General features: G+C 48.5%; 1 protein-coding gene across 1 annotated transcript; it reads right to left on the reverse strand.

Moving 5' to 3' along the window:
• Positions 1-8,124: 8,124 nt before the first annotated feature.
• Positions 8,125-9,093, reverse strand: LOC113980637 (olfactory receptor 14A16-like). The gene has a single exon (XM_027707854.1). It carries the CDS (start codon positions 9,091-9,093, stop codon positions 8,125-8,127), a length of 969 nt encoding a protein of 322 aa, XP_027563655.1.
• Between the last annotated feature and the right edge of the window lie 4,415 nt (positions 9,094-13,508).

A 13,508-nucleotide genomic window follows, 5' to 3' on the forward strand; every position in this document is an offset into this window, starting at 1 on the left:
GGGGGGCACTGGCAGAGAACTGGGGAGTTACTGAGGGATACCAGGACACACGGGGGGGGACACTGGCAGGTTACTGAGCCATACTGGGGGGTTACTGGGTGCTCACTGGGATACATTGGGTGGTCACTGGGGGGTTACTGGGCTATACTGAGGGTCACTGGGAGGTTACTGGGATATACTGGGGGCACTGGGGTCCCCTTACCCTGATGTAGTATATCTCCCCCCTCTGATTTTGGGGAGCATCTCGAGGACCCCTCCCATGGAGGCTGGGGGACCCCCCGAACCCACCGCTGAGCTTTAGGGGACTCCACAAAATCCCCTCAAAACCCCTGAAATCCACTCAGAAATCCACCCCAGGACCCATCGAAACCTCCTCAAGGACCCCTCAAATCCCCTCAGAGACCTCATTTCCCCCCCCCGTACCCCCTAAACCCTCTCAGTGACCCGCAAAACACACCTGGGACCCCCCCAAGCCCTTTCAGGGACCCCAAAAACCCCCTCAGGGACCCTCAAAACCATGATGGACCTTCTAAACCCCCTACAGCCCACCAAAACTACCTGAAAGGTCCCTGCAACCCCCCCAGAACCTCCAAACCTCCTCACAGACCACTGCAGCCCACCTGAGACACCCCAATCTCCTCAGAAACCAAAACCCCCTCAGGGACTCCCAAAACCCTTCAGGGACCCTCAACCTCCCCTCCCGAGTCCCCTCAGGACACCGAATCCCCGCAGGGACCCCTCAAAACGTCCCTGGGAACCCCCGAACCCCCCCGAAAAACCCTCCCGAGCCCTCCAGCCTTTCCACCAACAGCCGTGCTCCCCGCAGCCCCCGAGAGGATCCCCAGACCCCGCTCCCCCCGCAGACCCCGCCAGCTCACACAGCCAAGCACAGCTTTTGCCGGGGCCACCGCCCTGTCCCCTCCACGCGGTAAAGATGGTGCTCTTCCCGCGCTTCGGATTGAGACACCCCCGCTGCAGCCAATCAGCGCGCGGCCACGCCCCCTGCCCGCCCTCCGCCCCGCTCCCGCCTGGCGCGGGGCACCCCGGGAGATTCCACAGTCAGTTCCCGGAACAGCCCTGGCAGCGCAGCCCCCAAGGGTACACGATGTGCTGCTGTGCTGGAGAGGACCCTCCTCAGCCTGGGCAGCAGGGCTGGAGCGGGGGGATTCCCTGCCCCTCCCCAGCTGGGCCCTTCCTGCCCACCAGCTCCTGCTCCAAAGGGCTCCCACACACCCTGGGGCACTTGTCGCACTTGGGCACTGGAGCTGCCCCAGGGCATCTCTGGGCAGTGGCCAGCTCTGGCACTGCTCTGGGAAGTCATGACCTGAAGCCAGGAGTGTGGAATTTAGGAGACACTTGAAACCTCTGCAGAACAGAAGTCTTGGGAATTGCTGAAGGCTTCCTGGCCAGCATTGACAGACCTTTATATTTTTTTTTTTTTAATTTCAACAGTTTTTCTCCATTTGTTTTATTGACAACACCTTCTATATAATATATTAAGCTGATTCTCTCATTGTCTACATGCATAGTTTTGTGCAGCTACTTATCAAAGTAAATATCCCACCAGTGATTCAATTATGGACACATGGCTCAGAGGAAGCTCCTGATTTTTGGGGCACCTTTCATCTTTCTAATTTTGCCTCTTTTGTTCTCCCTCTCCCTATTTTTGTCTTGAAAAAGCTCTCCAGGATGTGTGAGCCTGGGAGTGTTTTCACACTCTGACCTGTGCCATGGGACAGGAGACAAATGCACCTTCCAGAGAAATCTGCTCCTCCTGCTCACAGAAGCCCTCTGAGTGCACAGGTGAGATGGTGCCCAGGCTGCTTTGCTGGTGTGGAATGAAAGGGCCAGGCCAGAAAGGCAGAGGAGGGTGATGGAGGAGACAGGGCCATTTGCAGTGGATGTGTGTGAGGCTGGGGAGATGAATGTCCCTGGGCCAGTGAAGGCGGTTCCTGGAGTCACCCCCAGAAGTGTCAGGGCTCTGACAGGGCTCCAGAGCTGAGCTGGGCTCCTGCCCTGCTCACACCCCCAGGGCTGTGCAGAGACACGAGTCCTTCCCTTGCACACACACACACAGTTCCTGGCAGCAGGGGCAGTGTCTCCCTGGCTCCTGCTGCCATTGCCAGGGGCTGGAGGCCCCTCAGCCCTGTGGGGTGTCACCTGCTCTGCCCTGTCTGAGATGTCCCACGGCCTGAGGGATGGAATTTCCTGCTGTGTGCCCTGTGCTCTCATATGTTACCCCAAACATGTGGTACTTTAGCTCTTGGTGACTCCAGCCCAGGCAGGATTCTGCTGTCCTTGAGCCCAGCTCTGTCCCAGCAGTGCCCAGGGCCTGTCCCTGCCCACGGTCACAGCACTGACACCAAGCAGAACAGTGACCAACCAGCCAAAGCACTCAGAGACCTTCCCCAAAGGCACAGAAGGAGAGTGTTGGATTGGGAAGGATCAAGCTCTGCTGCTCCCTTGCAGTGCTGCTGTTCTGGTCCCCTTTTCCCCATCCCCCCTTGCACAAAGGCCTTGATATTTTACAAAGGTCTGTGAAGAACCATCTCAAAAACACCAGGTTTCTACTGTGTCCTTTCAGTTGTTTTAATATACAGAGAATGTTCCTCATTTACACAGGGCAGAGTCAAATTCAGGAGGAAGAGAGTGAATTAGAAGCGGGATCCAGAACAAAATTTTATTCTGCACTATGTCGCGACGAGGGAAGAAAGAGCCACTCAATATGAGCATCAGCTAACTTCATTTATTAAACATTGCCAACAGCTTAATATACACTTTATAATTGGCTCATACATATTGCAAAAACTGAGCTCATTATTGGTTCTTGCTTAAATGTTAATTCTGCGTTTACTCCCTCCTTTTGTTGACACAGGTGGCTCTCAGTTGCTTTTGTTTTGCTAATCACAACCTCCTGTTTACCAGCCAACTAGCACGTACAAGGGTGCAGTGACCTTGCTGCCTCAGAGGTTCACACAAGCCAATTCCTTACATTTCCCCCGTTTTTTGTTTTTTTTTTTTTTTATTCTGGGCCAACAATACTTTCTCTGTCATAGCACTTACACGTTTAACAATACAAGAAAAAGCAATACGAACTATTACTAAAATTACAACAATTGTCAACAACCATCGTAAACCTTCCTTAACAAGACTCAAAACCCATTGTGACATTGAACCAAAAATGGATTGTAACCATGCATCAAAGGGGCTTGTTGCTACTGTAATCTGCTTTATGTGATTTGTTTATCCAAAGGTGTTTGTGAATTTGTGTTCATATATTCACACACATACATGCATACACTTTTATTCATTCACATTCACACGGTGGCCACCATCACCCAAACACATTCCACACAAGCATACTTCTGAGTTCCATGTCACTGCGTTCCACAAACCAAGAAATTATAATAATTCTCTAGTACCTTATAATAATAATAATTTTCTAATACCTTATAATGTTAGAGTTTCTTAACCAAACAGATAAAACTAACCAGATAGATAAACTTTCTTTTACCAATGCCTAGTGAGTAATCTAAAGGTCACACAACACATTATACTTAAATTCTTACCCTCTATAATTATGTGCTTCTTAATTTTTTTATTTTTTTTTTTAATTATGTGCCTTAAAAATACTAAGAAATTGTGTTCAATAAACTGTGTTCTAATGATATTAAGACAACTGTTAGCTACAACAGCTTCTGGTGGTGTCGCAGTCACCTGCAGGAATAACATCAACCTTGTTCCGAAGAACCAGCTTCATTCCAAGGCCTCATCCATCATGCAGATAGCTAGAAACACCTGTGTGCAAAAAACTTAAGACATGAAAACACTTTTGCAAGTCAACTAAGGGGTCGACACTCTTCTCTTTACCAAATACCTTTGTAATAAAAACGAAATTCTATATTTTTATTCATCTTTTAGCAACATGCTGTAAGAGCTGTAAAGTAATACAAATGGTACTTCACTTCTTGAATTTACTTACTCATAATTTGCATCTTGATTGAACTGAAGGAATATTATATCAGATATGGATCAATTAGCCTGTACAATACGTTATCAAGGGATCATCTGCTCAACAGTGTTAACACTGAAAAAGAATTTCTGAATATTTACATTAGGTATATTAAAAGAAGCTTCACAGCAGTAGTCACTAAAAGAAAATAAAACAGTTATTAGAATTCATGCAGTACATTGCAAATAATTCTGTTAAAGAGATTCATGCCCTCTCACACTGAGTATGATGTAACTTTTAGAGATTTATGCTGGATGTCTGCAGTGTGACACACACTTCAACCTGCAAGAATTGTTTTAGCTGTGGAAAATTAGCAAATTACAACATTACCCGTTCTTACAGTTTTTTCAAAACTTTCTAAATCGTGGAGAAGTTAAACCAATGTCTGAGTTACATGAGTAATGTGTGATTGGCAGCAACACATGATTTTTGTTTATAGCCGGTACCTAGAAAAATGAATAGATAAGTCACTATTACAGTCTGCTAATACAGCTTGAAATTCAGTGTCTTCTGTGAGAAGTCAGTCCAAGTTGTCTCTGATGTCTGGGATGTAGTTAACTCTCAGCCCTTGTTCATCTGCTTCTTTTAGTTGCTCTTCACCTTTAATAAAAAACTCACAAATTTGTTATTAATAGTTCAGTCAGTTTTAAGTGGGTATCGTAGGTAATTTTGCAGTTTTTCTTTGAAGCTGAAGGCCTAGTGATGATTCTTTGCAGTGTAATTCTCTCTGTCGGAGATAGGTTCCATGGCTTGGTTCTTTAAACTTTTCTTGGAGCATTCTTCAATCCTACTTCTCAAATAACATTGGTTAGAACAATCACATTTAGTTTTAACTCATCTTTTTAGGTCTCTAACTTCTGTATTTTCTTTTACTTGTTTTTATCATTTTGAGCAGCATTTTATCATGTTGTACTGTAGAACAATTCTCTCTTATCATAAGGTAAAACACACTGAATCACTGTAACTTCGATAAAAGCAAGTAACAATTTTCATTAGGAAGAAACAATTGGTTGTTCAAAATCCCAGTATACGGAAATCTTTCAGAGGATGGGATTACTAATATTGATAAGGATTTTAGTTGCATAATTGGATTAAATATAGTTTTGCATCTTTTACCTTTCCATTATCAAGCCACACATGGCTTGGGATTTGAGAGCAGATCCCTGTCTCTCCGAATGTAAAAAATGAAACTGGAGAACAGTCATGTCTTTTCTTTAAAATTGAAGTAATCTCACCCAGCTTCTGAAACTATATGGTCAGCTAGGATTTATAAACAGCCAATTCTGAATTTTTCTGATATTTATATATTTTTCTGGGATATGTATGAAAACTTTAAACATCTTATTTAAACACAATAGGTGTAACAGTTTAACTTACATCAATGTATGTAAGAAGTTAACATTCATAAAGTAGCTTTCAACTTTAGCAATTTACATAAAGTCACAGTAAAACTCACTCAGGTTGCTTTAAACTAGGACTTTGCTCATAAGAGTATACCAGGGGATCCAGGATGCACACCTGGCAAAGCGGCAACAGTTCTGGTTTAAACTTGTCACCTTGATAACAGGGACACACTTCTGCTGCTTAGTACAGAGACTAGGACAGATGCAGTTTAAACTTGAAATGCTGTCTGTTGTTAAGCAATTTCTTGTATTATATCTTTAGATTTTATCTCTATTATCACAAAGGTGGAAACTTCCAGTTAGAAACAATTTATTTATTTTTCCTTTTTTCTCTGGCAAAAACTGCCCCTGTCAAATAAGATATTTTTGAGCTAGGTGTTCCACCAAATAAGTCTACCTTAAAGCTTCCCCAACAATCTCAAAAAACCTATCTGTAAAACACAGAAGCAACAAAAAAATGTTTACAGAGCTGTGTGAGCGGGGGTGGGGGGAAGAGGGAAGATAGAGCAGCTGTGGTTAGTAGCTCTGTTGGAAAAAATCACTCCCCCCACATGCCTTGGAATTTTCTTATCACAGGCATCAGTAGTTTACTTTAGAAACTCTATTTCTCCGTTACATTTATATATTTTAAAACAATTTTGGTTATTTTAATGAATGACTTCAGAAAACAGTTAGTAAGACTATGTTATGAAATTGTAAAAACAATTTCTCTCTCCAATCAGAAGGTTACAAAGTTGCAATTTTACAAAGTAGGAGAACTTTACTCCTACTTAGTTGCTAAGCAACAGACTGTCGTTATTAGGCGAAATATACTCTGTTTCTCTCCCTGACAAGGGAAGGCTTTTAACTTTTCTTTTTCCCTCTTCTCCTGGCAAAGAACTTTGTTTCTTCACATACACACACAGTAACAATAATATTGTGAGCTCACAAAAACACATTTGACAGACACTACAGTTAACACAAGAACCAACAAAAACATGAGAAGGCAGCTTTCTTCCCCCTCTTTTGCTCCCTGTGGCAGGGGTTGTCTTCTTTTAGGCTTCCACGATATTAAACTTAATCTGGTGGAAAAACTGTTTTTTCTGCAGCAGTGGCAATGGAGAGGGGGGCTCCTTTCTTCTTTTCTGTCTCTGGGAGTGAATTGTTAGATTTTTCTGCATTTTCTGGCTTGGAGGTCTTATAGGGAGACAGGGTGATATCTGTAGGATATTTACGACTCGGCTTAGTGTCAGTTTCACTGTTAGTTAAGCCTTTGTTCTGCAAATGCCCTGGACCGCTGCCAGCTATATCTCCGTCTGAACTTTTCAAGGATTTTAACTGTTCTGTTATAATATCAATTGAGCTCCTTTCCTTGGAATTTGGAGCATTCTGTACTGTAGCTGACTTAGTTTCATTTCCTCCTGTCTCCTGTTCTTGTCTGCCACTTCTTTAAAGTATCAAACAACAAACGCCAGGTAACTGCTAGATCGTTCGCATCTTTCGATCCCTTAGGTATTTCATCCCAGAGCTTATCATCAACTTTGTTCCATGCAGATATACTAAGCGCAGTACTAGATGTGGCCTCAAAGCCCCGCTTTCTACACCACAACACGCGCCGCAGAGTAAAATCAGTGACCTTCACATTCTTTCGGTTAAGGAGGGATTTCTACGTAGATAGAACTACACTTTCCTCCTTCATTATATGCTGTCCCATTGTTAAAATATTGTTCCCGGTGGCACCCCCGTTAGCTTACCTAATGAGGGTCAAAAAGTTCTGATCCGGATCATTCGGTGGTGCTTACTACTCCGCCGACTCGGCGGCGGGTCCCTCGGGGGGGGCTCCTCCGCGGGGGCCGCCTCTTGCTCGCCGCTGCCCGCCTCGCTCGTGGCGGCGCCGGCGCCTGTCGCCTCCTCCTTCGCCCCGGCCGCGCATGGCTCCTCGGCTCGCCCCCGTCGCTAGTTCCTTTTTTAAGTCTATACCTTGAACTCCTTGCTTTTCTAAAAAGCACTGGAGTAAAGAAAGCACCACTTGTCTCTCCATACCTATAATACGTCAGCGCGCTGTTTGCAGCCCTTTACAAGACTTCGGCAGTGTTTGTCGGCAGGAACCCTCCTGTGAGGTCGTCCTGGGCGCGGAGTTCAACTCTTTCGCCGGCCAAAACCCTCGTATGAGGTCGTTCGGCGGCGCGGAGTCCAACTCTTTCGCCCAACTCTTTTCGCCTCTTGTGCTGCTGCAAGACCGACCAGAATACTACACCGGACCGTGGCTTTGGGGACCGCGGGTAACCGTGCAAAATCCAGTAGGGTACTCGTTATCGTCCCTTGTTCGGCGCCATTTTGTCGCGACGAGGGAAGAAAGAGCCACTCAATATGAGCATCAGCTAACTTCATTTATTAAACATTGCCAACAGCTTAATATACACTTTATAATTGGCTCATACATATTGCAAAAACTGAGCTCATTATTGGTTCTTGCTTAAATGTTAATTCTGCGTTTACTCCCTCCTTTTGTTGACACAGGTGGCTCTCAGTTGCTTTTGTTTTGCTAATCACAACCTCCTGTTTACCAGCCAACTAGCACATACAAGGGTGCAGTGACCTTGCTGCCTCAGAGGTTCACACAAGCCAATTCCTTACAGCACTACATCATAAAAACTCAAAATATAAAAGAAAACATTCCTAGGCCCTCCAAAATCCTGAGAAAAGAGGGTTGGCCTGTAGCAAGTAATGTTAGGAATGATTTACAGAAGAAAACAGGCAGCTTTTTGCTCCTGAAAAGAATCCAGTAATCGTTTTCCTCAGGGAAACCTTAAGTTCCTGGTTCCTCAGGCTGTAGATGAGGGGATTCAGTGATGGAGGCACCACCGAGTACAGAACTGAAACAACGAGGTCCAGGGATGGGAAGGAAGTGGAGGATGGCTTCAGGTAGGCAAAGAATGAGGTGCTGATAAACAGGGAGAGCACGACCAGGTGAGGGAGGCACGTGGAAAAGGCTATATGCCGTCCCTGCTCCGAGGGGATCCTCAGCACAGCTCTGAAGATCTGCACATAGGAGAAAACAATGAAAATGAAACAACCAAACTCTAAACAGACACTAAAGAAAAGAAGGCTGATTTCCCTGAAGTAGCCTGAGTGCGAACAGGAGAGCTTGAGGATGTGTGGGATTTCACAGAAGAACTGGCCCAGGGCATTGCCCTGGCACAGGGGCAGGGAAAATGTATTGGCTGTGTGCAGCAGAGCATTGAAAAACCCAGTGGCCCAGGCAGCTGCTGCCATGTGGGCACAAGCTCCGCTACCCAGGAGGGTCCCGTAGTGTAGGGGTTTGCAGATGGCAACGTAGCGGTCGTAGCACATGGTGGTGAGGAGGAAATACTCTGCTGACATGAAGAAGAAAAAGAAAAAGAGCTGTGCAGCACATCCCGTGTAGGAGATGGTTGTGGTGTCCCAGAGGGAGTTGTGCATGGCTTTGGGGACAGTGGTGCAGATGCAACCCAGGTCTGTGAGGGAGAGGTTGAGCAGGAAGAAGCCCATGGGGGTGTGCAGGTGGTGGTTGCAGGCTACGGCGCTGAGGATGAGGCCGTTGGCCAGGAGGGCAGCCAGACAGATGCCCAGGAAGAGCCAGAAGTGCAGAAGCTGCAGCTCCTGCCTGTCTGCAAATGCCAGGAGGAGGAACTGGGGCATGGAGCTGCTGTTGGACATTCACTCCCTCTTGGTGTGGGGCACTATCCAAGGAGGAATTATCAGTGATATGTTAGCAAAGAACTTCCTGAGAAAAACCAAAGCCATTTCCCAATACCCCCCTCTCGGCTACACTCCCCCACCTGTTTTCCTTTTCTAGGAGTCTCTCCTTCAGCTCCATGGCTGGAGCCCTGCTTGGGGCTCACTACATCTTCCATGAGGAGCAGACCCTGTGCCCACTGGCTGTGAGGGGTCAGCCCTGCTCTGCACCACTGGGGTCATGGGCATGGTGGGCACAGGGGCCTGTCCTGGTGTTCAGTTGTGCCAGATGAAACTGTTCCCAGTACAAAAGGGCTTGTCAGCATCTGCACTCCCAGAAGAACCAGGACAGCAGAAGGCAATTTGAGAAGTTCGGGTTTGTTTTTTTCGCAATTCCCTCATCTCTCCTGAGGAGTGTTCCTGGATGTCAGAACCCCTCAGCACTTCTGATGCACTCAGGGAGAACAGAGCAGGTCCTGCCAGGCAGGAAGATGGTCTAGGGCTTAGTGCAGAGTGGGAGGAGCTGGTCTGTCCCTCTCTGTTGTTCCCAACTGCCCTGGCTTTGCTCCTTCCTGAGATGGACATTGATCACACTCCCATTTGGGTCTGAAAAGCCACCAGACACTGTTGAGAGCAGAGGGATCCATCCCAGACCCTTCAATGTCCCAGCCTGTCTCAAGGGCTCAGCACCCCACTTGGAGCAAAGGACACCCGTGGCTCATCTCCCCAACCCAACAGCATCTCCTGGCATGGGCACAGCATCTCTGCCCCTCTCCACTGGGGCTTTCAGAGAACACTGCTGTGCTGGGAGGATGATTTGCGTTCTCGAGGGCAGCTCCCAGCTTGGGAGGACACCTCAGAAAAGAGCCAAGTGTCCTAATGACAGGGTCTGATTGAGGGAAAAAAAGAGCTCCTTACCCAGACCCACAGACTTCACTGCCCACAGCCCCACAGGACAGAGGACAATAGGAATGTCTCATTCCCAGGGACACACCTGCCTGGGGGGAATGCCAGGATCAGTGTTGGACTGTGTAGCTTGAACTGCCCTCCCCAGTGAGCCTGACTGAGAGAAGGAGGGAACAACCTCAGGACCACGGGCAAGCTGAGAACCAAGGAAATGCACAGGGAGGGTCCAGCTGGGAGAGGCCAGGGCAGAGCACACTGGGCACTCAGGGCAGCGTCACCCTGAGCCAGCTGTGCCCCCCCCCAGACACCAACAGTGCCAGCAAGTTGTTCTCAGCCCTGTGCAGCTCCTCAGAATTCCCTCTGGAACTCAAACCACCAGGCATGTGGCTTGAGAGCTTGAGAGAAATCCCTCCTTGGACCTTCCCCTTGAAGTATCCCCTGGAAAATACCCTGGGGTGCTCTGGTTCAGTGAGCAGTCCTGACCCATGAAACTCTCACTTGATAGCAGAAGAAACCTGCCCTGCCCTGCCCTGCCAGGCTTTGCTCTTTCCACCCCCAACCTCTGCCCAGCCCTGAGGGAGCTCCCCAGCCCGGCTGAGAGCTGCCCCTGGCAGTGGCAGAGCTCCTGCCCCAGCACAGCCCTGGGCTGCAGGACCCTGCTCTGCAGGACAGCTTGGGGCAGCCTGGGTGGCACAGCCCAGCTTCACAACCCTGCAGCCATCCCTGGGAGAAGGGAACCCCACTGGGATGTGCCTGGGATGGTGCAGCAGGGAGTGGGTTGTGCCAGCGTTAGGAGATCTTTGCACCAACTGCAGACACACTGCCCTTCATGCTGACTCACCATGAGGAAGCCTGGAAAGATTCCTCCTCCAGTGGATCTTCCTCTTCCCTCCCAGCCCAGGCTGTGTGTAACCTCTGTCTGCCTTGCTTTTGTGCCCTGGCAGTGCCCTCAGCCCTGCTGGGCTGTGCAGAGGAGCTGCTCCTGGGCAGAGCTGTCTCTTTGAAGCTCTTCTTGCTTGCCAAGAGCTCCCTGTGTGCCAAGAGCCCGGCCCAGCTCAGCAGCACAGCAACAGCCCCAGGCATTTCATGACCCTCTGGGGGTGTTTGACGTTGTTTACATGAGACTCAGTCCCTGAGAGGAAGTTCAAACAACTTCCCAAGAAGTCAAAGTGAGATTGAAACACTAAAGTTTGTTGTAGTGCTAATGAGTCTCACTGAGGGACACAACTGAGAACGTGTCCCCAGGTTCCAGTTAGAGCAGAAATCTGCAGACAGTGATGACAAGGATGGACAAGCAAGGGAAAGGTGGCTCTGATGCTGAATAAACATTGACCTGTTTCCTTAATCCAACGGGCCAAGCCCTGACCCTCAGACCCTGGGAAGGCAGACCCTGTCCCTGCCTCATTCCTCAGGGCTCTTCCTGGGGCACTGGGATGTGGCATGTGCAATGCCAAGGGCAGGACCATGGGGTGGCACCTGCCAGGCTGCTGAGCAGGGACAAGGAGGCCGTGAGGCCCCAGGGCTGCAAGGGCCACTTGTCTCCTCCTGGCATCAGGGGCACAGACAGCAACCATGGCCAAAGGCCTGCAGAAGGTGGCTCTGTCAGGGCCTTTCAGCTTCTCCCCATCCCTGTCTCCTCTCCAGCCCAGGCTGTCCACACTGTCCACACTGGACCTCCCCAGCTGAACTTGGCATTAATTCTTTCTTTCTCATGCTCTTTTCTGCTATGACAAAAGGATCCACCATCTCTAAATCCTCCCTTCAAGCCCTCTGAGGGCTGTCCTGTACTGTCCTCAGTCTCCACACCATGGAGTCCAGAGCTCCTTAGTCCCTACAGAGTGGTCATGTGCTTGAGACCTTTCAAGCCCATCTTGGGAGATCTCTGGGCACTCACTAATGTTTTTGCAGATGAAAATGTCGTGCTCATAGTCTAAGGAAATCACAGGGATACTTTTTACCAAGGCCTGTAGTGGCGGAACATGGGGCAAGTGGTTTTGAACTGAAAAAGTTTTTTATTGGATAATAGGAGGAAAGATTTAATAATAAGGGCAATAAGAACTGCAACAGGTTTCCAGAGAAGTGGATGTCCCATCCCTGCATTTGTCCAAGGTCAGGGAGTGTGAGTAACCTCAATTAGTAAAAGATGTTATTACCCACATCCAGTGGCTTGGACCAGATGACCTTTTATCTCCCTTCCAAGCCATTCTGTGATTCTTTTGAGTCTAAAGTCCCACACTCCTTCTCCAAAGAATTTCCATTTTTGAGGACATGAATTGCCATGTCTATGGAGAAACCCTTCTAAGCCCAAAAGGTAAAAAATTAATTCAAAGTAAGTTCAAAGGTATCTGCATGAAACTTTAAGCAAGTGGGTCAATGACAGAACCTCTCGGGGTGACCTTGCAGCTGAGGATGGGGGATTCGGCCTCCGGCTCTGAGACTCATGATGGGCAGACAGAAAGGGGATTTGGGGACTGGGCAAGACTTGTCATGGGATGTCTAGGAAAGAACTAAAGCAAGGGTAGGATCGCAGTGGTCTCTGGAGGACCAAGCATAAGAAAACAGAGAGCAAAGAGGCTGAAAAAGCTGGTCATGTTAAACAGGAGGCTGGTCAAGACACGTCCCTGGCTGTGCCCTGCAAGTGATCCCCACAGCCTGTCCCGTTTTCCTAATAACTCCATTGCCAAGAAGTTTCTGTGGGGAGGGACCTCTCTGTTCCTGGCACAGATTGTGGCCCAAGGTCCAGCCACGGCAGAAGGAGCCACAAAAAGCCAGGTCTTGTGTTCTTTGGGGGGCCAGACTCTGCCCAGACTGGGGTGTGTGTGTGTTGGAAGCACAAAACAGTGACAAAAATGCAAAGCTAAACACCCAATGTAGCCTGACTTTGTCCCTAAGTGGGGGATGAGAATTGGACACAACATGTGCAGGGACAGATGGAGGGGTTTGTGGCCCTGGCCCTCCCCAGAAGGGACACCTTTCAGGAAGGGTTGTGGCCTTGGCTGTGCTGAGTGTTGACCCGGGCAATGCAGCTTGGGATTGCAGTGGCACTGTCAGGGCTCTGCAGAGCTCCTGAAAGTTCATGCATTTGTCCCCAGCAATGCCAGAGAACTGCAAGGGTTGCAGTCAATCCCTTGTGCTCTTTGTGACCCCGACTGGCTCTGCTGAATGGGAGCAGGCCTGTAGTTCCCAGACTGTTCCTGCATCCAGTGTCGGGCCTGGAGGGACGTTTCTGCAGCATTAAATTGGAGTGGTGGCAGGATGGCCATGGATCCGTTCCTGCAGAAACACAATGGTGCTGCATCCCAGGCAGGGATAGAATGGGACCACAAATGTTGGAAGGATAAGAACCAGGGAGTTTTGGCCCTGTGGAACCCCATGGAACCAAAGGAAGCCTGGGATATGGAGGAACCTCATGGAATCAAGGGGACATTGTGACCCTGCAGCACCTCATGGAACCAAAGGGAGTCTGGGAAGTGGCAGGGCCTGATGGAAAC

Source organism: Neopelma chrysocephalum, unplaced genomic scaffold, assembly GCF_003984885.1.
Source record: "Neopelma chrysocephalum unplaced genomic scaffold, ASM398488v2 Primary Assembly neopelma1_94876, whole genome shotgun sequence".
In the NCBI taxonomy this organism is placed as follows: domain Eukaryota; kingdom Metazoa; phylum Chordata; class Aves; order Passeriformes; family Pipridae; genus Neopelma; species Neopelma chrysocephalum.

Bases quoted from the DNA above. Each gene is read 5' to 3' on its own strand.
- LOC113980637 (XM_027707854.1), bottom strand. From the start codon at position 9,093: ATGTCCAACAGCAGCTCCATGCCCCAGTTCCTCCTCCTGGCATTTGCA.